Below are 23,613 nucleotides of genomic sequence, written 5' to 3' on the forward strand. Positions count from 1 at the left end.
AATGAAGCAGTATAGTGACAAAAATTACAAATAGTTGTTTGAAATGAAAGTTGTTTGTTTAAAGCAAAAATTACTGAAGGAGTCATTGTGAATGAGTTTATTATCTAAATAAAGTTGCAGCTAGGCTTTTCTTTCTTTGTTGTGTTTAGGTGGGGCGTGAAAATATATCTTCCTGCTATATGGGGAATGATGTAAAATGTTTGAGAACCAATGACATAAACAACCATTCTGACTCACATTCATGCCATGGGCAAATTAGAGTTTCCAATTTACCTATCTCCACTATCTGCATGCCTTTGGACTGTGGGAGGAAGCTGGAGAGGAACCCACGCAAAATGGTAAATGGTAAATGGCCTGTATTTATATAGCGCTTTACTAGTCCCTAAGGACCCCAAAGCGCTTTACATATCCAGTCATTCACCCATTCACGCACACATTCACACACTGGTGATGGCAAGCTACGTTGTAGCCACAGCCACCCTGGGGCGCACTGACAGAGGCGAGGCTGCCGGACACTGGCGCCACCGGGCCCTCTGACGCAAACCCATGCAAACTCCACACAGAAATACCCCTGCTGATGGTGGAATTGAACTGAGGACCTTCTTGCAGTGATAACCACCATGCCGCCCCACATTGGTACCCAAAACATTAAAAGCTCCATTACTACCTGGGTGATGTCATTAGGAAGTATGTGCCAAGAACTAACTTCAGGAAACAAGAATATAAACAAACGATGGCATCTAAAGCCAGTTTTATTTTTAATCAGCTGTGTAATCACAAAGATATTGTTGGTCAAGTTTTTCAGTTATACTCCAAGGCAGTATATTTTTAATGAGTATAAAATATGCAGCAGTAACTAATTACAAATAAGACTTATTTAACTGAACGTTATAGACCTTATCTATCCATCACAGGCTCATTAATATAAATATTCACTTAAATCTTCAGAAATAATATTAAATGATTTGATACTTCTTCTCCCAAGGAATTATAGATCTGTCATGTGCTTGCGTTGATGGGATTTCAGATGATCTAGGCGTTTGAAGCTGAGACCGCAAACAGTGCAGCAGTATGGTCTTTCCCCTGTGTGGGTACGCTGGTGAACCTTCAATATGTCTGCTCTTGTGAAGCTCTTGTCACACATGGTGCACCGATGAGGTTTTTCCTGTGTGTGAATTCTCTGGTGCAACTTGAGATTCCATAGACGACTGAACTTATTCCCACATACTGTGCAGCAATATGGTTTGTCCCCTACTTGACCACATTTGTGTGCCTTTAGGTCAGAAAATGAAGGAAAACCTTTACCACAGTGGCTGCAGAGGTGAACCCCCTGCCCTAAATGAGTCCTTTGATGGACTTTAAGGTGACAAGCTTGAGTGAAGGTCTTTCCACACTGGTTGCAGGAGTATGGGGGCCCTTGTCCAGTGGCTTTGTGTGTGTGTTTGTGAGCCTTCAGGGAAGCAGAATCGGGGAAGGACATGGAGCACTGGTTACAAGTGTGTCTCCTTGCTCCTCTCACTGTTGCCTGATGTTGCATCTGTTGTCCCAAGTTTAAGGTATCGCTGTACGTATCTGAGGGCTCATACATATCCTCAGTGCTGTCTAGAGAAGGGCCAATGCGAATACCCTGGCCGCGGAAGCTGAATCTACTACCTGAATCACTGGACACTTGTTCAGGGTACAAGACATTTGTGTCCTGCAGATACCCCTCCTCATTAATTAGTAAACAGCTGAACTCTCCACTTACATCAATGTTAGTCCTAGAGGGGGAATCTGAGGGTGAACCTTCCTGATCCTTTCTATTCCGCTGAGTGCCTGTTTGGTAAGCTTGATGATCAGCTCCTTCTGGTGCTTCCACATCCTCATCATAATGGCCCACATAACTCAGATCTTTGCCCAGGTGCGATGGTGAATGTATCCCATCAAAATTACCCATGTCTATCATTCCGGTGTCTCCATATCCAGACTTGTCAATGCCATCTAAGTCTTCCATGCTGTACCTGTTTGGGAACAGGGGTTCAGACGGTTCATCCGAGTGTCCATCATGGTTTGATTCTGCTCTCTGCTCAAATCCAGTTTCCCAATTTACTTGGCACTTTGGGATCTTTTGGTCATTAAAACGTTTACTGGGTCCTGGAAGAGCTGACGCATCTGTTTCTGAAACACAAGTAGTGAGAAAAAGTTAAAATAGCAGCACTGCATTCAATGTACAGCATACATTGTGTTGTCTCTATTTGAACAGCACTTGAAAAATTAATGAGAAATTAATTAGTTAAATTTTCTGTATGTACTTGCACAGAGACTTACCATCTAAGCTGATGTGCCACCCTTGTGACTCATCATTTTGTGGTGGGATCTGAAGAGCTTCTTCCTTGAACAGTCCAGTGCCTTGAATACCTGACGACTGGGGAAAAAAAAAGTGGAAAGGCAACATTAATCCATCAGATTTTACCTTAGTTGCCTTAAGTAGAACAATACAAATGATTCAATTTTCATGGTGCATGCGTCACCAAGAGAGCATTAGTGAACCCCGCCCCACCAAAAAAAAAAAAAAAAAAAAAAAAAAAATCACATTTCATCAGTTTACCTATACCACAAATGTTTCCTCGGTTTATCACACTCCCTGCAGTGGCTTAAACACACATTTTATACAAAACTTTTGTTCTGTAAGTTTATGAAGCTGTATAATGTAATAAAAATATCATACCTGTGTTGCTTTTGTGGCACTTTGGGGCTCTATTTTTTCCTCTCCTTCCTTCTCGTGGCTCGGTGTACATCCATCAGCTCCCTGGGAACTATTTATTTCTTCATGAAGCACAGTCTCCTGTTTCAGGCTTTTCTCTGAAAATAATAGATTTTCTTTCCATTAGAGAATACGGCTTTTCTTGAATTTCAAAGGTTTAGAAAACAAAATAAAGCAAAGGTCAGTTGAGTCATATAATGTCAAGAAGATTGCTAGAGCTCAAAGGCAATCTTCTTTAAGCAGCAAAAAAAACAGGAAACAATTTTTGGTGTTTAGTGAAAATTTAGAGAAATATGTGAATATGTGGCTATGAACATAGTCAAAAGAAACATATGATTATGTTTCTCTTGAAACCCACAAGAAATAGAATTATAGACTTCTTCTTTGGGGGAAGACATGTAGCAGTATATTACAAAGTTGTATAGACTTGTGAAAAGATGTATTGTAGTTGTTAGCATCTTGTTGTGCTGGTCTAAATGGATGTGAGTCTTCTACCCTATTAAAGTGAGTGGAAGAGGTTATGTCCAGCAGGAGAGGGCCCAGCTATGAAACTGACAGTGCACCTTCTGACCATATTATTATGAATCTCCTAAAGCCAATCCGGACAGATGATCCATTCCTCAGTGCATTTTTTGAACACCTCAAATTTGTAATAGATGTTAAATTATAAAGCAAAGTAGATAAGGTAACAGTGTTTTTTGATTTTGGAATGTTATTTACCTGTTTCTCGCAAATAAACTAAATTTTTCTGGTGAGTGTTTTGCTTTTATTTTGATAGAGAAGAAGGTGGGGAGAGCGAGAGTGGGGGAAGACACACAGCAAAGGGCCCCTGATTGGACTGAAATATATATAATAGTTTCATAAGAAGAATTTTCGAGACATCCTGGTTTTCGGCATGTTTTTACTTTAGGTAGCATGGAAGTCAGGGTCACAGATTCAACACATATTTCTCACACCATAAGTCTGAGAGTTTGCAACACATTTTTCTTGTGTTATTGCTTTGTCCTGAGCAACAGGACAAAGAAACTGTAAACTAAACTAAACTAACTAAAAATATGCTCCACCCCATTACACCACCAGCAGCAGCCTGATCCACTGATACAGGGCAGGATGGAGCCATGCTTTTACACTGAGAGACTATTTGATTCACTGTTGTCTAATCTCAGCTGCAATGAAAAAGAACAGTTTCTAAAATACAGAGCAGCCTGTGTGGCATCAACAACCATAACAAGTTCAAAGTATTTTAAATTAACTTTATTCCGCATTCTGGTGCTTGATTTGAACTTCAGCACGTTGTCTTGACCATTTCTGCATGCCGAAATGGACAGAGTTGCTGCTATGTGATTGGCTCAATATTATTTGTGTTAATGAACAGCTGAACTGGAGTAATTAATGACGCAGACAGAAAGTGTGTATTCATTTGTGATCAAATTCTCCAACCTGGCTTCATAAGTACTAGTTACACAAGTAAGATATGCAGAAGTCAGGCACCACAGTGTGAATAATGCAGATTAAAGAATATGTAATGCAAGTTTATGTACTGGAAGTACATTTATTTCCGGGCAAAATTTTTAAACAACCACGTGGTTTTTAAAATGTATTCTGCATATGCTGCATTTATACAGCTGTGGCCTGAGGTAGAGTAGTCCAACCCCAAATACTTAAATAATCATATTTCTTAAAATGTTTGCAATATTTATACACCTAGTTTTGTTCCTAATGGAAATTGTTAATGTAATGTTAATTCTAATGAAAGGTTAACTTTTCATTAGCCTTAAGAAAATAAATACAGGTAAAGAAATTGACGACTAACCCTAGAAACACCCACCTGAGGCTCTGGGTTGGTTCTCACTGGATATCCCGACTTTTCCACAGTCAATGCATCTCCCCCTCCAGTCTCCCTCTCGTTCTTTGCGACGAGTCTCCGACCACTTCAGTCGTCTCTTTAGGGACTCAACCTGCTCCCGGCACCGCGTTACCTCTTCCAAAAAACTGTCCTCCACCAACCGGGTGATCTCATACATAGCAGCCTTGAACACCGTCTCCATGACGCCAGAAAGCTGTGACTGAAACGTTAGTATAGTCTCCGCCATTATAACCGCGCTCTGGCTTAAAGTCTTTTTAATGAACCAAAAAGGAGGAGGAAAAATCACTGGCTGTTGTTGTTGACTGGCTACAGCTAAAGTCGGTGTCCCTAAGGTAGTTGTGTCCGTTTCTTACGCGTGCTTTTTGTGTAGTTAATGATTTATGGGTTGTATCGGTTGTCCGAGTTTACAGTTTGGTTGCTTTCATGAACCCTGCTGTTTAAACAGTGTCATGCTAAAGTTAGCTGCAACTAGCTCGCTCCATTAGTTCTGATTATGTTTAACGGATTCTGGACACTATTTATTTTTAAAAAACATAAGCTCGCTTGAAAAATTTTAACATAAATGATCGCATTCTTTATATATCGTATATTTAGAACTCAGACTTAGTAGAAAAAGTAATTCAGTAGCTTAGCTTTACTCCTGCGTTATGACATTTCTCCCCATTCCGTAAACAACGACACTTCCGGTATTTAAATACGGGTCGTCGACTGGAACAATTTTCATGCTACGGAAGAAAGAAAAGAGAACTGGTTCCAGTGGGAAATGTGCTTAAATGACAGTAGTGGATGAAGTATTGTCATATTAGGATAATGTTCCATAAATAAACTGTTTCACATCCAAATTAAACCTTTTTGTTGCTTCAGTTAAATCTCATTTAGCATTTTAAAGTTCACCTCTTTCACTTATGAGACAGGAAGTGAAACGTGTTTTCTCCGTGTAGCTTGTGTGCTTTTTGTGTGATTTTTTAGACAACAAGTAGATAGAGAACCGTTTTAGCATATGAACACATGTTATGGGTTGCACAACCAGCCTATGAAAGGGTTCGGTTTGGCTTGATGAAAGGCTTTGCAAAATTTGAAAATTGCAGTGCAGTCATTAATAAATAATTTTATTAATATACAAACGAGGGATAGTAACTATAGAGATGGTTCCTTAAAGTAGTCAAAGAGGACATGCGGAGGGTGTGTGTGACAGAAGAGGATGCTACAGATAAGATGATATGAAGTCTAAGTAATGAATTATTTGGAAAATATTCTTTACGATTTTAAAGTTCAGTTCATTTACTTTTGGAGGAAGATGAGTAAGTAAAAGTAAGTAAATCAATAAATAAGAGTAAATAAAAAAAAAAGCACATGGAATAAATTAAAGTTATGCATGAACTAAAATAAGTTTGACACCCCGGATATCGTAAACAGTTCCGATTAATCCTCCAATCCAGACGGTGGCAGTAAAGCTCTTAAAAGCTGTTTACCAACTGCGGTTAAAGCAAAATCGACGAACAAGAAAGCATAATCTCAGCTGCAACGAAAAGATTTAAGTCTCTTGGTGTTGCGTGGGATTATACGACAGTATTAATAATAATTCGGCGCCGACAGATTTCCTAGCTTATTTTTTGTTTACTGACTGAACTTCTTCAAAAAGCAAAGTTTGGCTTGTATGAAGTGAAACACCGGATGCTTGCGTAAGTCAGTCAGCCAATGTGCGTCACACAAAGCATAGACCGCGTCCGTCCGTCCGTCCATGTGAAGAAGCCATGTTGGCGGAGCTTCTGACGGCGTGCCTTTAAAGAAACGCCAGAGTAAAGACGCTCTTCCAGGTGGGCTCGTATCAGTATCCAGGAAGTATAGTACGACATACCAAGATGTCCTCGGACGATTTTCAGACGAAGTATGCCTCTTTCATGGAGAGCATGCTGAAGAGCGCTGTTGCAGAAACCACGAAACTTTACGAAACTATGGTTGACGAGCTGAAAGCAGAAATATGCAGAATCAAGAAGGAGAATGAGGACCTCAGAACAAAATGCAGCCAGTTTGAGAACGCGAAAAGCCAATCGGGCAGTTATCAAAGAGAAAAACAGCCTCTTCCTGGACAAAGCAACGACTCCGAGAAATGCGACACAGCCGTGCAGTGTGGTGAGTTGCACAGCATGTTAGCCACCCCTAGCTAACTTATATTAACAGTTATAACTGGCTTATGATGGTATGTGTTGTGTTTAGCTAAAATGTTACGTGTATTCTTGTTATCTGGAACACACAGAACATCATAGCTGTTAATGCTTGCTTCTCAGCATAGTCATCTAGAGCGTGGGATCCAAAATGGGAGGGAAACCATACTAGTTTCTCCATTTTTAGAGGACAGTGAACGTTAGTCCAAACTTCAAAAAATCGTCACTGTATGGCTACATAGAGCTCTAAAACGTTTTACATATATATATATTTATAAGGAACGGAACAGATGCTTCTTAATTATTCAAGTGAAATCGAGCATTGGTATAACTGATTTGAGCTAAATGGAATGCTCTTTTACACCTCAGAATGACCACTTCTACCTGTATATTGGTTATTATCTATAAAAAACCATTCGGATTAGCTAAAGGAAGCCAGAACCAGTTATAAATTGGCCAATCAGTTCTTTATGCCCCCGGAGTATATATTTTTGTCCGTTCTGCTGTAAGTTTACAGACCGTTACACATTACAAATGTGTTAGTCAGCCTCCTGGTCGTGGAGCTTTTGCACACACATGTCACATGAAAACATGTTTCTTATTCTGTTTGTACACTATGTTCACACTCAGAGGTACTAAGGTTTTCCCACACAGGAAGCTGGTGAGGTGCGAATGAGGGGGCTGATAACGAACTGCACAGTCTTCTAAATGGCACTGGCACAGTGCCAGGCAAAACCACTAAGACGTGTATTTAAAAAAAATCAACTGAACTGAAATCTTATCAATGTATAGCTTTAGTCCACATTTTTATTTAGATATCGATAAGTTGTGTAATAATTCTAAAACAGAAACTAGAATACAAATGTACATAAACTTGTGTCACAGATGTTTTTGTGTCTACCCTAATGTAGTGTTTAAAGAGCATTCTGTACCTTCAAAACATCAGAATGTTTTTTTTTTTCTTTAGAGGAGATGATTAAGACAAAGTATGAACCAGTCAATTGTTTAAGCGAATTGCTGCATCTCTGTTGTTGTTAGAATGTTTTGCAGAAATTAGAACCCTTTCCCACTAGTAGCTACTCAACGTGTCTCGACTCTACTCGGTTTCTGCCATTTTCTGTCGCAATTGAGTACCACCTAGTGTGCGTGGGGTCATTATAGCAGTGCGTCCGGAAGTCCCTGATTTGAATTTACAACAACAGTATTAAGGTCTATACATAACGACTGTGTTGCGAAAAAAAAGATATGAAATTATGAATGGAAACTTGTTTTATTTATTTTTATTTTATTTAGAAAGAGGGTCAATACATATTTGTTGGATTGTGTGTCCACAGGTGTTTGTACTTTGCGTCACAATAAAATGACGGTAAAAGGCTCCGCCCACTTACTATCCATGTCTCACCATGCAACGACTTTGTGAATGGACTGGAGAAGTGTAGTGGCAGAGTCCTCCGTCAGGAATAAATATATGTGTCGACTTTTTATTCTCCTCAAAATTATTATGCCATAACGCTGCACAGAGCAGCTCTGCTAACAGGTTATGGGCCCAGAGTAGCAGTAAAGAGATCCTGTAACTGCCAAAGGAAGGGCAGCGTTTCCTGAAACCGCAAGTTACCGGCAGGTGTTAAAAGTTTGGCACGATTGAGTGAGTAAGCGTTTTTGTGCATCATGAGCAGACGCACGGCAGAGTCGGGCAGTCGATATTCCGTTTGCAATTTGATGGAGATGAAAGGAAATATGAGATATGGGAAACGAAGTTCCTTGGTCATCTCAGACTACAAGGTTTGAAAGATGTCATCTTAAAGGCTGAGGGTGATGAAGAAGCCGATGGTGAAGATGATGACAAAAATGCAGAAGCATATGCAGAGTTGATACAATTTCTGGATGACAAAAGTTTATCGTTAGTTATGAGAGATGCAGTTGATGACGGACGGAAAGCCCTAAAAATTTTGAGAGGTCATTATGCAGGAGTGGGCAAGCCAAGGATCATAAGTCTGTACACCGAACTCACTTCTCTCACAAATGAAAAGAATGAAAGTGTGACGGACTATATTATCCGAGCAGAAGCAATTATCACAGCGTTAAAAAAATGCGGGTGAGTCACTAACTGATGGACTTCTGATCGCAATGATAATGAAAGGTCTACCAGAGGCGTTTAAACCCCTGATTGTGCACGTTACACAGAGCGAAGCAAAATCACATTTTCAGAGTTTAAAGTAAAACTCAGAAGTTATGAAGAAACCGAGAGAATGCGTGCGGCTGTAACTGATGACAACGTAATGAGGACAAAAGTGCAATCAGACCAGGATTCTACTTCATGGCGAGCAGATGACCGAAGATCAAAGAATAATGAGATTGTGTGTTTTAAATGTGGACTAAAGGGACACACTGCAAGAACGTGCCGATCCAGAGTATGGTGCAGTTTTTGCCGGAGTAGTACACACAAAGATGCGACCTGTAGAAGGAAGCTAAGACGGGATGAAGCGAGAGGGTCGTGGAGAAGGACTACGCGTTCAAGACGGCTCCAAACCCCAGAGGGTCCCGGACGGCGGTCAAGAGATGCTGAATAACCAGCTACTGGTGGATACGGGAGCGACGTCACATATCTTCACGAAGATCGAGAGTTTTAAGACTTTTGATGACACTTTTCGACCCGAGGCTCATTGTGTAGAGTTGGCTGACGGAAGGCGGAGCAGAGGAGCTGCAAAGCGGCGAGGAGATGCTGAGATAAGTATGATTGACAGTAAAGGACGCAGCCACAAGGTAACATTGAAACAAGCACTCTACATTCCATCGTTCCCACAGGACATTTTGTCAGTAAAAGCAGCTACTAGTGCTTGAGCCACTGTGGTTTTCAAACACGGGACAGTTTTCTTAAACATGTTGATGGAACAAAATTCCCTATATATGAACACGAGAGACTGTTCTTTATAAACACTGTGCAAGAGTTTGAAGATAAATGTAATGGATGTTTTGATATGCAAACGTGGCATGAAATCCTAGGACACTGTAATTATGAGGATGTTCAAAATCTGCAAAATGTCGTTGATGGAATGGAAATTAAGGGTAAAATCAACAAAAATATGCAATGTGAAGCCTGTATACAAGGGAAGTTTACTCAAACTAGGAACCGAGAACCGGATGAAAAGGTTAGGGCAGCATTAGAGTTGGTGCATAATGGATTTAGCTGGTCCGACACGCCAAACTCTAAAGAAGGGTTTAAGTTTGTTTTGTCGTTTGTTGATGATTATTCAGGTGCAACATTTGTATATAATCTGAAACACAAAAGTGATACAACTCAAGCAACTGAAAGATTTATTGCAGATGTGGCGTCATATGGGAAAATCAAGTGCATTCGTTCTGATAATGGAACTGAATTTACAAGCAGTCAGTTCAGAGATTTATTAAGTAGACACGGCATTAGGCAGGAAACTGGCGCCATATTCGCCTCATCAAACGGAACAGCAGAGAGGAACTGGCGACACTTTTTGACATGGCGAGATGCATGTTAGTTGAGAGCGAATTGCCAAAGTCTTTATGGCCATATGCAGTACAAACCGCGGGAGTGATTAGGAACCGATGTTTTAACAAACGCACAGGTCAGACAGCGATAAGATGTTAACTGGAAAAAGACCTGATCTTTCTAGAATGAAAAAATTCGGATCATTGTGCTATGCTTATAAACAAAATAGGGAAAGCTGGATCCAAGATGTGACAAAGGTGTTTTCTTGGGATATGACAAAATAGTCCAGCATATTTGATCTATTTCCCAAAAACCGGGAAGGTTGAAAAGCACAGATTGATAAAAATACTAAAATCGCGACAATGGATCAACAAACACAGAGTGATCAGATGTATGAAGATGAGGTTTATGAATCCAGAAAAGATGGTGAACCCAAACAGACGAAGGATGAGGACATTCCAGATGGTAGTGAAAGCAGTCAAACTGAGTCCGAGGTTAAAACTGAGGATAAAGTAGATGCTGGAGCTACACGTTATCCATCCAGAATCAGAAAGAGACCTGATTATTTGAGTGATTATATCACGGATGTGAAAGAGTGTGAAAATGAACAGATGCAAATCAGTGTTGATTATTGCTACAGATTGTTGTGTGAAATACCCACATCATTTAGCGAAGCTATTGTGTCAAGTGAGTCAAAAGAATGGGAAAAAGCGATGAATGAAGAAATTCAATCCCTTAAGGAGAATGAACATTTACTTTAACCACTTTACCAGAGGGTAAGACAGCAGTGGGGGTAAATGGGTTTTGCGCCGCTAAAAGAACTCAGACGGATCAGACAGATATAAAGCTCGATTTGTGGCTAAAGGTTTTAGTCAAACAAAAGGAGTTGATTATGAGGAGACTTTTCACCGACTGCTAATTTATCGAGTGTGAGAGTTTTGATGCAGAAAGTGGTTCAGGATGATATGTTGGTTCACCAGATGGATGTAAAACCGCCTATCTACACGCACCAATAAATGAAGAAATATATATACAACAACCAGAAGGTTTTGAGACAGAATCAAGTGAGACTAATAAACTGGTGTACAGACTAAAGAAATCACTTTATGGGCTGAAGCAATCGGGTCGTAACTGGAACCAAACCTTACATGACTATTTAAGCAGTTGTGGATTTAGACAAAATATTGCTGATCACTGTGTGTATTCAAAAGAAACTGAAAGTGAAAAAGTAATCATCATAGTGTGGTGGATGATTTACTCATTGCAGCTAACAATGAAAATGTGCTTTCAGGTGTGAAAGAAATGCTCTCTTCTAAATTCCAAATGAAAGATCTGGGGAAACTTAACCATTTTCTAGGAATAGATTTTCTTCAAGAAAAAGATGTGTCAAAATGTCACAGAAAATATATATTGAGAACATTTAAAGAGATTTAACATGCAAAACTGTAAGCCAAGGTTGAACAGAAATGGACTCATTCTGATAAATTCGAGACATTACCAGATGTGAGGAGATATCGTGAAGCGGTAGGATGTCTTATTTATCTGAGCTATTAACGCGACCTGATTTAAGCTATGTTGTCAGCAAGCTGTCACAACACTTCAATGCGCCAACTGTTGATGATTGGACAGCAGTGAAACATGTTCTGAGGTATCTAAAAGGTAGTCAAGGAAAAGAACTGTGTTTTAGGAAATGTTCAAGTGGAAAACTAGGTCTCTGAGCATACAGTGATGCAGATTGGGCATCCGATGTTTCTGATAGGCGCAGTATGACAGGTTATTGTGTAAGCCTAAATGAAAATGGTCCTTTGATATCATGGAAAACCAAAAGCAGACAACTACAGCACTATCAACTTGTGAAGCCGAATACATGGCATTAGCAGCAACAATTCAGGAATGTATGTATTTGACTTATTTGATTCAAGATCTTGATGAGTTTGAGTATGAAATACCTATGATATTGGAGGACAATCAGGGAACAATCGCTTTGTCAAAAATCCAGTGAACAGACAAAGATGTAAACATATTGATGTGAAATATCATTTTATAAGGTCAGCTGTACATGAAAGGAAAGTGCTCATTGATTACTGTCCAACTGAGTCAATGGTAGCAGATATGATGACGAAACCAGTTTCAAAGTCTAAGTTAGACAAATTCTCTGCATTTGTGTTTGGAATGTAAGATGTTTTTTTTCCGAGGACTGTTTTTCCCAACCTGTGTACAAGTGGGGTGTTGGATTGTGTGTCCACAGGTGTTTGTACTTTGCGTCACAATAAAATGACGGTAAAGGCTCCGCCCACTTACTATCCATGTCTCACCATGCAACGACTTTTGTGAATGGACTGGAGAAGTGTAGTGGCAGAGTCCTCCGTCAGGAATAAGATATGTGTGTCGACTTTTTATTCTCCTCAAAATTATTATGCCATAACGCTGCACAGAGCAGCTCTGCTAACAATATTAATGAACATTTTAAGAAATATAAATATGCCAGATTATAGCCTTGGGCTAATTTCCATCTGCAGACCCTCTGGCAGGTTGGTGTTAAACACAAGTTAGTAAAAACATACATGATCTGTAAATAGTGTCTCTGTGACAAGGACAAAAAAAGTGATCACATTATACTAGAACAAACAATGACAAGAAGAGTGGACAACAGAGGACAATATAGATGACAATAACGGAAACACATCAATTATATTGCACAAACCCCAGTATTACACATGCCCTGACTGTCCTGATATTGCACTCACCCATTACACTAATAGTTGTTTCCCTTTTTTTGATACACTAGCTCTTTTTCACGTCCAATATAAAGCATGATTATTAAACATGATCACATGTTTGTGTGTCCCTCAGCCACCCTTTTAAGTGACTCTTAAAGATGGGGATACTTGTACTTTCCCTCACTGACAGTGGAAGACTATTCCAGAAGCTCACTCCCTGATATGACAGAGCATTCTGTGAAAAGGTGGTCCATCTAAATGCCATTTCACAATCGCCTCTAACAGTGGCTCAAGTCAGTCGAGACCCGGCAACACTGCTAGACTTCTGTTTAATAAAATCACTCATTGGTGGAGGCGCCAGACCACGTATAACTTTGTATATTAGACAGCCAGATTTAAATAAATATAAAGCGTTGCATTTTTGCAAAACAATAATCCTCAAATAATGCACCGGTAAAAAAAAGAAAGAAAACGAAGTCAAGATCAAGTTATGATGAGCTGGTCCTGATGCTTCTAAACAAGAAAAGAAAGAAATGGAGATTCTGGTTTCATCCAAATCTCAAAGTAAAGGCCACAGCAGGGATAATTTCATGGTTTGATCCCGGCGCTGAAGCCGTATCACGATCCCTTTCATACTGGCTCAGGAGGTCAGTGGGGCAGTTTGAGCTCGTGTTGGTAAACTTAGGACCACATTGAGGAGGTAGAGAAATAATTTCGCAGATTAACATTGACCCATTTGGTATACCAGCATCTAGTTGTGTGTCTGAATTTAAATTGTATTTTTCTGCTATTACCATATTATTGTATATGCAGTACCGGTGCCTGTTTTTACCCACGAGTGCAACATAAATGCGGTGGTTTGATTGGTCAGATCTGTTTATATGCATCCAAAACACTGAAAGAAGTGTCACTGCCATCCTTTAGAACAAGCACAATGTAAGACTTCATATTTATTGGTGGTTGTTCATACTATTTGTCTTATAGTCCCATCATGACTATATCCTCACTTTTTCCCATACTGTACCTTTGTCTACCTACAGAAGAGAAAGACACAGTGATATTATGAATGAAGCAGCCTTCTTTATTGTAACTAAAAAAAAAAAAAAAATGACACAATTTAAAGAAAAAAATACAGATTTAAGCAGCAGATTAAAGTAATTGACTCTCATTACCAACTCACTGGCGGTAATTGTTTCTCTCAGATGGCACTTTCCCAGCTATGCACAGAATGTAGAGCGACTGTTGAGCAGCTGTGTCATACTTGGCTACCACATTGGGTTTGTGGTAAAGCCGCATATCAGATCCATATATGAGCCTTCATTGAGATAGTACTGCACTTATTGTGTATTTTAACCCCCCACCCCCCTCCAAATTAATATTTTTTGCCTTGCCATTGAGTTAAATGTCAGTTAATTAATGTTCTCCTTTGTTTACATTTAAGCATTTCTTCAACTTGTACTGGGAGAGAGAGAGAGAGAGAGAGAGAGAGAGAGAGAGAGAGAGAGAGAGAGATAGATAAGAAGATTTTTTTTTTTAATCTCTGTATTTGTGGAATTGTTCCATACAGTATAGTTGTAGTATTTTCCTAAAGACTTACTAAAAAATAAATTGTCTCTGATTTTTATAATGGTTTTATGTTAATAGACAGAGACAGAATATCAACCAATGATCTAGGAAAAAAACAACAAATTTCACAAAACATTCCACTAATGCAAAAAAGGAGGGGCCAAGAAGAGATGGTCTAGCCACTCTCTAGATCTTCTAATACAAAGTCTGTGGAGGGAAGCAGAACCTTTGAGTTGCCAAGAAACCTAAAGGATTTCGTTTCTTTAACAAGGAGTGAGCCAGAATCCCTCCTGAGATGTGTCCAAACCTGATTACCAATTACAATAAATGTCTTGCTGTTGTGCTTACCAACAATGCTTCTATACCAAGTAGTGAGTCTGTTTTACTTGCAGATCAAATCCTAATTGTACTCAATGATATGCAAGTCAATTTATAACTTTAATGTGTTTTTCTTAGTAGAAAATAATACTTAAACCAAAATTATTTTTTTATCCTTACTTAGGAGTAAAAACAAAGCTTGATAGGGTAAGTCATGGGTAAGTTATGCATACACCCACCACTTGCCAGAACTTCAAAACACAGAGTAAAGCGGTCTTTTCCATGGACCTGACCTGGTGACAGTGGGTGTGCATATATGTGCACACAGTTTTCTCCAGAGTGAGTTCAAGACTTCAACTCCACTGTCTTGGACTCCAGGTGGCTGCTGTATTCTCTGTTCTCCAGCCTTTGTAAGCATAGTATAGCAACACTAGCTCTATACCTGTTGCCAGTTCTGGTTAGAGTGGCCTTCCAGCTTGCAGTTGATCTCCAGAGAATTGCAAGATCTGCCACTGCCAGCTCCAGTTCAAAGCGGTGGCATTGCGGTCTTCACTTTTTTCTGCTGGTGCAATAAAACTAGTTCATTACTCCGCTGGAAATTGTCGCTGTACTCAGCTCTATTCTCAACTCTGTATTCTTGAACAATTAGTTATTCTGTTTTTTCTTTGTGTGTTTGTATGTTTCTCTTTACAGATATTGTCTCCTTCCGCACAGTGTTGGTCGAGCAATGTCAGCCACTGGGGCAGTCATCATTAAAAAACCAACAAATGTTACATGCTGGTGAGAGGATTGGATATGGTTTGCAGGAGCAGGGAGGAAATTCTCCGATGACATTTATACTTGTCAAACAGGAGGTTTGTGTATATCATAGCAGCATTAAAAAAAAATCAAAAAATAAAATGTTCTGATTTTTTTTTTTTTTTTGCACCTTCTCAAAACCTACATTTCTGTCCTCCTCCTACAGGAACCATACAGTGATACTTCTCTACAGTCCGAGTTGAAAGAAGAGGAAGTTGAGTCTGCAGTGGCCTCTGAACAAGCCCTTAGTAATGTTTCAGGTGAGGAATTTAAACTGACGGTTTTGGAATAAAGAAAGAATTGTAAGAATTAAATAATGCCATTTTGAATTTGCTCATCAGCAAATTTATTATTTCCCAAATATCTTCTGATGGTCAGATGTGTTTAGTTAACTGAATGTCATAATCAGCTGCTACTTCAGTGAGATTCTGCCTCTGTGTATGAACCCTAGCTCCATTGTCTAAGAGAGCTGTTGGAAACAGTAGTGCAGGTCTTCACCACCTGCTGCAGATTGTGTTAGAGCAGAACAACAACTGCCATCACTAGCTACAGTTTAATTTTTGTGTATGTCTAGCCAGGAGATGAAACCTTATTTGGGAAGCAGCTTGACGACAACACAATAGCAGTCAGTAGGGAAAGCATAAGGTAGAAAGGGTTGAGGCTAAATGTTTGGCAGAGTTTAAACATCAAAAATAACAGTGGGAGATTATTCACCAGTAAACAGGTTGTGTGTGCAGCATTTCCCAGTGGTATTATATGATGAGTGCCGAATCAAAACAGTATTTAGCACATCTTTAAAAAAAAAAAACGGTTCCCTTTAGGGCTGTTCGATATAACGATATATATCGGATGACGATATAAAAACGTCTATCGTTTCATTTTACGCTATCGTTTGTTTCGTGGTGTCGCAAAATAAACTGTTTACGGCAATATTTTTTCATCGTTTTGATGGTCACTGTAGTGGCTATATTAATTTCTTAAAGTTCTCTCTTTCTCTTATATTTAATATAACCACACTACGGACGGACAAGCGCCTGTTTTTATGCATTGTTGTTAACAACAACAACGGTAAAACCATCGCGTGTCCGTTTGTTTATGTTCCACATAAACCTTTCACAATAAAGCTCAAGATCCTGTTGGGACTTTTCAAAATAAACTGAATCACGTGAAAGAGCAGAGTATTTACTGATGAGAAGCAAAAAAGAGCCGCCAGGTGCTAAAAAATAAACCTTAGACTCAACCGTTAGAACAGGCTTTTCCCCGCAGCACGCCATGTAATAAATACTCACAAAGAAAACGGCGGCCGTTACAACTTATGTCTACAAATGTATCGTTTCATGCATCTGTTAAAATACTCGACTCCAGGTACGTGACGCGCAGCTAGAAACACTTCCCACAAGTCGAGCTGCCCGAGATTCACAGAATTTACAGAAAATGTTACATTTTTGTGATTTATATCGTTATCGGGACGATAGAATTCTTATATCGGGATATGAGATTTTGGTCATATCGCACAGCCCTAGTTCCCTTTAAAAGAATTGTACGGGCCATGTAATGTTAAGGGGAAAAGAAAAAATGTCCAACTAAAGTTTCATTGTTCAAGACTTTTACCTGCCTTAGTAACTTTTTCCTCTTATGTTTCTTCTGATATCTTTATCACTGCGGTGCCTAGGTTCTTTACACGTCTCTTTAAATGGAACTGAAAATGAAGGGATGCTTATTAACCAGGAAGATTCAACAGAAGAAACTACATCAACTCAAAAAGATGAAGAGACCAGAATGGTCCCGGAGGTATCCTGTATGGGAGAGAGTAGCCATTCAGAGGGAGCGCAGAGCCAGACCACTGATCCAGAACATTCAATAGTTATTTCACTTGCTGCAATGACGGACAATATCAAAAAAGAGTCTGAAGTTGATCAGGAGACATCAGAAGTAGAGACACAGGTTCCTCAGCAATGTCAAAGAGATGGTGAAACAGTAGAAAATGAACAAACTGCTATTACTGTACAGCCATCTGCACATGTGCACTGTGCAGATGAACAGTTGGCAGGGTCCATATTGTTCAACAAAGAAGTTATTTGCGAAGAATTAAAAAACAGCTTGGCAGAAGATGAAGCTACTTCCAAAACTAATGTGTCAGTACGGCGTAGAAGAGGACGGCCACCAAAGAAAATTAAACAAAAAGAAGCACTTGTGTCATCAACTTTTGATGCCTTAGAAGGCCAGGAACAGTTGAACACACCTTCAGAAATAGTTGACAAATCCACTGCAGTAGATGCAGTGAAGATTTCTGCTTCTGCATCTCCAAGATCATCTGGGATTCAGTCGAAAGATACTTCATCTACTGCCAATCCATCTGTACAAGAGATGGCAAGCACTGATTTGGAAAACATGGACAATAGAAAGGTTGGTTCTCTGCCTGCTTCAGTTTTGTCTTTGAGTAGCAGTTCTTCTGAAAAGCCAGTTGACCCTCAAACTCAGCAGCTTCCCACAGGTGTAGAAAAAAAGGCAGTTGAGGCTCCATCCATTGAAGCTTTATCTGCAAATAAAACATGGAACTCTCCTCCATTGGACTCACCACAACTGACACCCGGTCAGCACAAGGAGCGTCGCACTTCTGTAACACTTCAGGATGCAATGCTGCTAGTTGAAGCAATGAATCAGTCAACAATGGGAAATGTTATCCCGTCTTCCGAAAAAATTTCATCACCTCTGACGCATTGTGCTCCCTCTGTGGATATCATACAAACGGTGGACAAAATCCCAGTTAAACCACAGACACAGAATCTTCCTGTAAAATCTCAGTCTAGTGTAGAGGCCAATGAAACCCTCAAAGCATTTGTTATACCACAACAACAGCAAGTTTTATCAAATGCTGCTACTCAAACTTTTGTCTTGCCATCTTCCCACCCTGTAGCACCCAGAAAACTGACTAAAATTAGGCCTAAAATTATAACTGTTGTGCCAAGAGTAGGACCATCTCACAATATAGCATCGTCTACAACAAAGCTTTCTTCTATAGAGTCGAGGACTACACACAATAGTTTATTTGCAACTTCTGGAGTTGCAGGGTTACCTCTGGAAACGCCTCCACTTTTCTGTGTTCCTCAACAAACGAATACTACCTCCATGACATTAGTCCCAGTTTCACAGTTGACTAAACCATCAGCAAATCAGCATACAGGTGGCCCACCACACAAAAAAATAACAATCATAGTTCCAATACGGTTGGCAGCAGTGGCACCAAGTAAACATCAGCCACAGACAATAGTTGTGAAAGCAACGCAAGAGGCAGCAACTCCTCGTGATGTTCCTGTCATAGTGACATCTGCACAGTCGACTACAGCTTCACAGGAGTTAAGTGTTTCAGCTTGCGATGACACAGCATTCTCTCAAAGTGAAAACACAACCGACAGCCCTGAATCTCCTGAACAAACTGCCTCTGTTTCTGAAGTGATAAGCACTCCTACAGAAACCAGTTTAGAACAGTCAGTTAAGATAATACCAGCATCACAGCCGACTGTTGGTAGGAAGCTCACTCCAGTGGTCACATTAACCAAACTTCCATTTTCAATATCCCCCAACGAAACTGTTTTGGTATCGAAACTGCGTTTAAAGGGATTTTCTGAAGGTACTATGCAAGAGAAGTCTTCAAAACCAGCAATCTCAGAGAAGCTAGAGTCATCTTCAAGCAGTAGCTTAGATGTAACCGAAATGCCTAGTCCTGTGACTCTAAATACACCTCAGAAGTCAGAAGAGTCAAATAATCATGAGCCGGCTCAACTGTCATCTGAAACATTCACTGTCATGAGAGAGGCAACTGTCGATGAAGATGTGCAGCCATCTACATCAGCCACATCTGTTGAACCCATTCCTAATTTGGACAGCAGTGACGTGCAGGAGAATGAATCTGCCATCATACAGCTTACCTCCATGTCCAGAGAGGCATCTGACCCTCACTTACAGATGACTAAAGCACAGTTCTTGGCACAACTGGCAGTTTCACCGATCGTTCAAGATCCAGAAAAACAGGTAAATGCAATTCAGTACACGGGGGTCATAATTTCTGTGGTCACACATTGAAATTCATAGTCATCATGTTATGTTTGGGTTTTTTTGTTTTTTTTAAATTAGGTACCCCAGAATGTGGTACCTATTCATTCAGTTATTTATTCATTTATTTATTTATTTATTTATTTTTGTTTCTTCTTTCCATTTTGATACAGGCCAACTCTGACTTTGCAAACGGTAAAGCTTCTTTGACGGAGAGAAGCTTACAGAAAAACTCCTTGGTCATTCGACTGCGAAGTCATCTGAAAACTCACTTGCAAGTTAAAAGAGCTGAAACAAGTCTGGAAGGGAATTCAGAAAGTGAGAGTACCACTGTAATCTCTAAGAAACTTGGAATAGAGAATGGCAATCTTAATGGTGAAAACTCAACTAAGGAAACCAGTCCCGTTTGCCTTGAAAGGAGAGATGTGGTTAAAGATAATACCGCTCTAATTAATAATGCCCTATCTTCCATCAGTCCTGTAAGATCTGTACTGTGTAATGGTGGTGATTTACCCAAGACGACTGATAATGAGCCAACTTCTATGACGAGCAGGGCTAACAGTGATTCCACCACCATGAGTCCTAAGGCGGACAGTACACATAGAGATGGTTTAGGCACAGATAATAAAAAATCCACATCTGTGAGTCCTAGAGAAGGAAATTTAAATGAAGAAATTGCTAGTCCTGAAAAGACTTCAGTGACTCCTAGGAGGTCTTTGGGTAGGGATAGTGCCTGTCCTAGATATAAAAAATCCAGTTCTTTAAGTCCAAGGAGGTCGCCTTCAGGTAGAAAAGGTTTAAACTGTAACTCCAGTTCTTTGAGTTCTAGAAGTCCTAGCTCAACTAAAGAAAGTGGTAGCCCCAAAATGAGTAAAAATGATACAACCCCTAGAAATGAAAAATCAAGTTCTGTAAGCCTTCTAATGTCAACCAGAGGAAGCACTAGTCCTAAAAAGACTGACTTGCCTTCTGTTAGCCCAAGAACACCTAGTTTGAGGCAGTCTGGCATCCGTAGGAGTTCACTTTTCAGCAAGGACGACTCAAGGACAAAAAGGATTAAAAGGGAATTAAGATCTTTTGGTATAACCACAGATGGCGCTATTACTAGAAGAAATAAAGGTGAAACTTGTTCCCCAAGTGTCAAGTCCCCTACAATAGCTAAAAATGGCATCAGTCCTACAAAGAATGAGGAATCTATACCTGCTAAGAAGCCCAGACTAATCCAAGATGTTACTGGTCCTAAAAGGGGTTTTAAAGTTGTTAATGCTATGAAGTTAGCTAAAGCAGCAAAAGCTAAAAAAATTGCTTCAATGAAAAAGTCTAACAAATCTAAATTGGCAAAAAGTCGGTTATCAGAGAGTCGGACCAACTGTGGGGTTGGGAAAAAATGTAGAGCTAAAGTGTGGATACCTCCTGTCATGACAGAAAGTGAAATGCCTCCATCGGGGGAAAAGGAGTCATCTTTGTTAAACGTAAAGACGGAGACAGGATCTGATAATCAAAACCCCAGTGGCTCCCCTGATTCGCCCCAACCCAAATTTGTTACATCACCAATTGTATCACCTCTACAGCCTTTGTCAGTCATAGGTAGGCATCTGCTAAGGAACCAGTGTGGGGAATGTGGTCGAATTCTCAGCAGCAGTGCTGCATTGGAGAGCCACGTTAGTCTTCATACTGGACACAGGCCCTTCTCATGCACATTCTGTGGGAAGAATTTCCCAGACTCCAAGAGCTTTAAACGCCACGGCCGGGTGCACCGGAATGGTCGGATACATATCTGCCAGCATTGCGGGAAAGGATTTGTCTACCGCTTTGGCCTTACAAAACACATCCAAATGGTGCACGGCAAGATAAGACCTTTCATTTGCCAGGTTTGCAACAAAGGATTCTTCACAAAACGAGATGTAGAAGTACATATTAGGATCCACACTGGAGAGAAACCATTTCAATGCACCCTCTGCGAAAGGAAATTCATAAGAAGAGTAGAACTGAATGTGCATTTGCGATGGCATAATGGAGAGAAAAGACACTGGTGTCCATTCTGCGGAAAAGGATTTTTAGACTACAATAACCTTAAAAGGCACAAATACACCCATACAGGGGAGAAACCACATGCCTGTCCACACTGTCCAAAGAAATTCACACAGACGGGTCACCTGAAAAAACATGTTAAAAATGTGCATGGTGGTCGGTGAGAGGTGGACATTTAAGAAACCATGTTCAACTTGGAACAATGGTGTGCTTTGACATAGGAAATATAAGTTCTTGTAATTCAGAAAATGCATGCTGTGGAGCGGGTTTTTTTTGTTTGTTTTTTGTTTTTTATAATGGAATTTATATGCAGATGGAGAATTTACTTATTTTGCCTTTTTGAGATAATTATTTTGTATCTTTGTAGAATGGTTCGAGAGTTTGGGAATTTGTACTCATTTGTTGCTTTGTTGGAAATCCATCCATCTGTCTTAAAGAACGGAAGCAACTTAACTAAAGCCAACAGATGAACATGCGTGCCACTTGGTACTGTTGAAAATAAAAACAATGCAATGTGGACAGGCTCGACAAGTAAATCTCCCCAAAATCACAAATTGTACTAAAAAAAATGATGCAACATAATGATTAGTGACAGTTGTTCTTTATACTAGCTACACTTTAGTTCCTCCTCACTAGCAAGCAGATGAGGAAACTTTCCAGAGTGTTGAACTGTTATTTTTATTTTATTTTTTTTAAAACAATGTTTTGTATGGCACTGTGTGCTCTTTGCAAAGTAGAGTGTAATATAGATTGAGGTTTTTCAGTAATATACATCTTTAAATTGAAGTTGGTTTGTCTGGATATGCAGGTATCTTTTTCTCATACTTTTTGGTTCAATAGGTGATGTCACAAGATGTGTGAGAGCATAACCCCAGTTTGGCATGGTATTTCTTCCTGAATGTTGTACCTGGGTTAGTTTAGGGAAAATTGTTAAGGTAAATTTGGCTTCAACTCAAGTAAGCCTTTGTGGCATACATAATGCTTTTGTTTTGGACATGGGCTTTTAGAGCTGTCATCTTTTTCTCTCATTTTTTTCTCATTTCTCAGATTGCCATAATACACTTGCATTCGTTTTTAAATATTATCAGCTGAACACATTTAAAAACGGATGATTTATTAATTTTTTAATTAGTTATTTATTGATGTTGTTTTCATATTTACAGTTCCAAAAATTGAAGCACTTGCCTATTATTAATAAACAGAAGTATTTGATAAACTTTCCACAATAACTCTGGAAAGCACATCTTGTGACCAGTGTTGGAATTTGGATGTTGGATTTTCAAATATGCACTAAGGTTAAAACGTGTCTTAATTGAATTGAGACTGAAAATATGATCTAATTTCCATTACCCATCTATCAATTTCTGTCAGTATGTCACATGTCATTGCTGCTGTCTAAATGGCAATGGCATCTAATTGTATTACTTGCACAGTAATTAACCACCTCATTCAGGGAGGACTAAAAGTGAATCGTTTTTTAAAAAAAAACATATTTTCATTCTGTTTAACATTGTGCTGTATTAAAAAAAAAATGTCTTTGCTTTGGTATAAATGTCTTATTTTTCTCAGATATGTTTGAAAAGCTAACTTTCCCAAAAATATTAAAAACCATATTAACACATTCTTTTACAGCCCTAAACCTCATTGTACATACTGTGAATTTACATTGATTTGATTTTTGTCAAGTCAAGTTGCATAGTTTGTTCGTACTGGCTGTAAAAATGAAAGAAATATGAATAAACATTTTGTTTATAAAATTATTTTGTGATCATTTAAAAACGTGTAGCACAAGTAATAGCTTTGCAGTCCTAGAGTTTAATGATGACTTTGACTTTATTATGCTGTACAGTTTCAGATCGACTAATGCAAACCAATATTCTCCAGTGGGA

At 39.4% G+C, this 23,613-nt stretch overlaps 2 protein-coding genes across 2 annotated transcripts; one reads left to right on the forward strand and one right to left on the reverse strand.

The window, feature by feature from the left end:
- Positions 1 to 723: 723 nt before the first annotated feature.
- si:ch73-109d9.2 (uncharacterized protein LOC565042 homolog) lies at positions 724 to 5,305 on the reverse strand. The gene is made up of 4 exons (XM_031756519.2): positions 4,572 to 5,305; positions 2,708 to 2,841; positions 2,308 to 2,404; positions 724 to 2,157 (listed from the first exon to the last, which is right to left on the reverse strand). Exons 1-4 carry the CDS (start codon positions 4,834 to 4,836, stop codon positions 989 to 991), a joined length of 1,665 nt encoding a protein of 554 aa, XP_031612379.1. The 5' UTR covers positions 4,837 to 5,305; the 3' UTR covers positions 724 to 988.
- Positions 5,306 to 5,775: 470 nt separating this feature from the next.
- Positions 5,776 to 23,203, forward strand: LOC116333292. The gene is made up of 5 exons (XM_039613456.1): positions 5,776 to 6,743; positions 15,536 to 15,696; positions 15,807 to 15,900; positions 17,313 to 19,672; positions 19,867 to 23,203. The coding sequence occupies exons 1-5, from the start codon at positions 6,473 to 6,475 to the stop codon at positions 21,886 to 21,888; spliced, it is 4,908 nt and encodes a 1,635-aa protein (XP_039469390.1). The 5' UTR covers positions 5,776 to 6,472; the 3' UTR covers positions 21,889 to 23,203.
- The last annotated feature ends 410 nt before the right edge of the window (positions 23,204 to 23,613 follow it).

Source organism: Oreochromis aureus, linkage group 6 (assembly GCF_013358895.1).
Source record: "Oreochromis aureus strain Israel breed Guangdong linkage group 6, ZZ_aureus, whole genome shotgun sequence".
Taxonomy (NCBI): domain Eukaryota; kingdom Metazoa; phylum Chordata; class Actinopteri; order Cichliformes; family Cichlidae; genus Oreochromis; species Oreochromis aureus.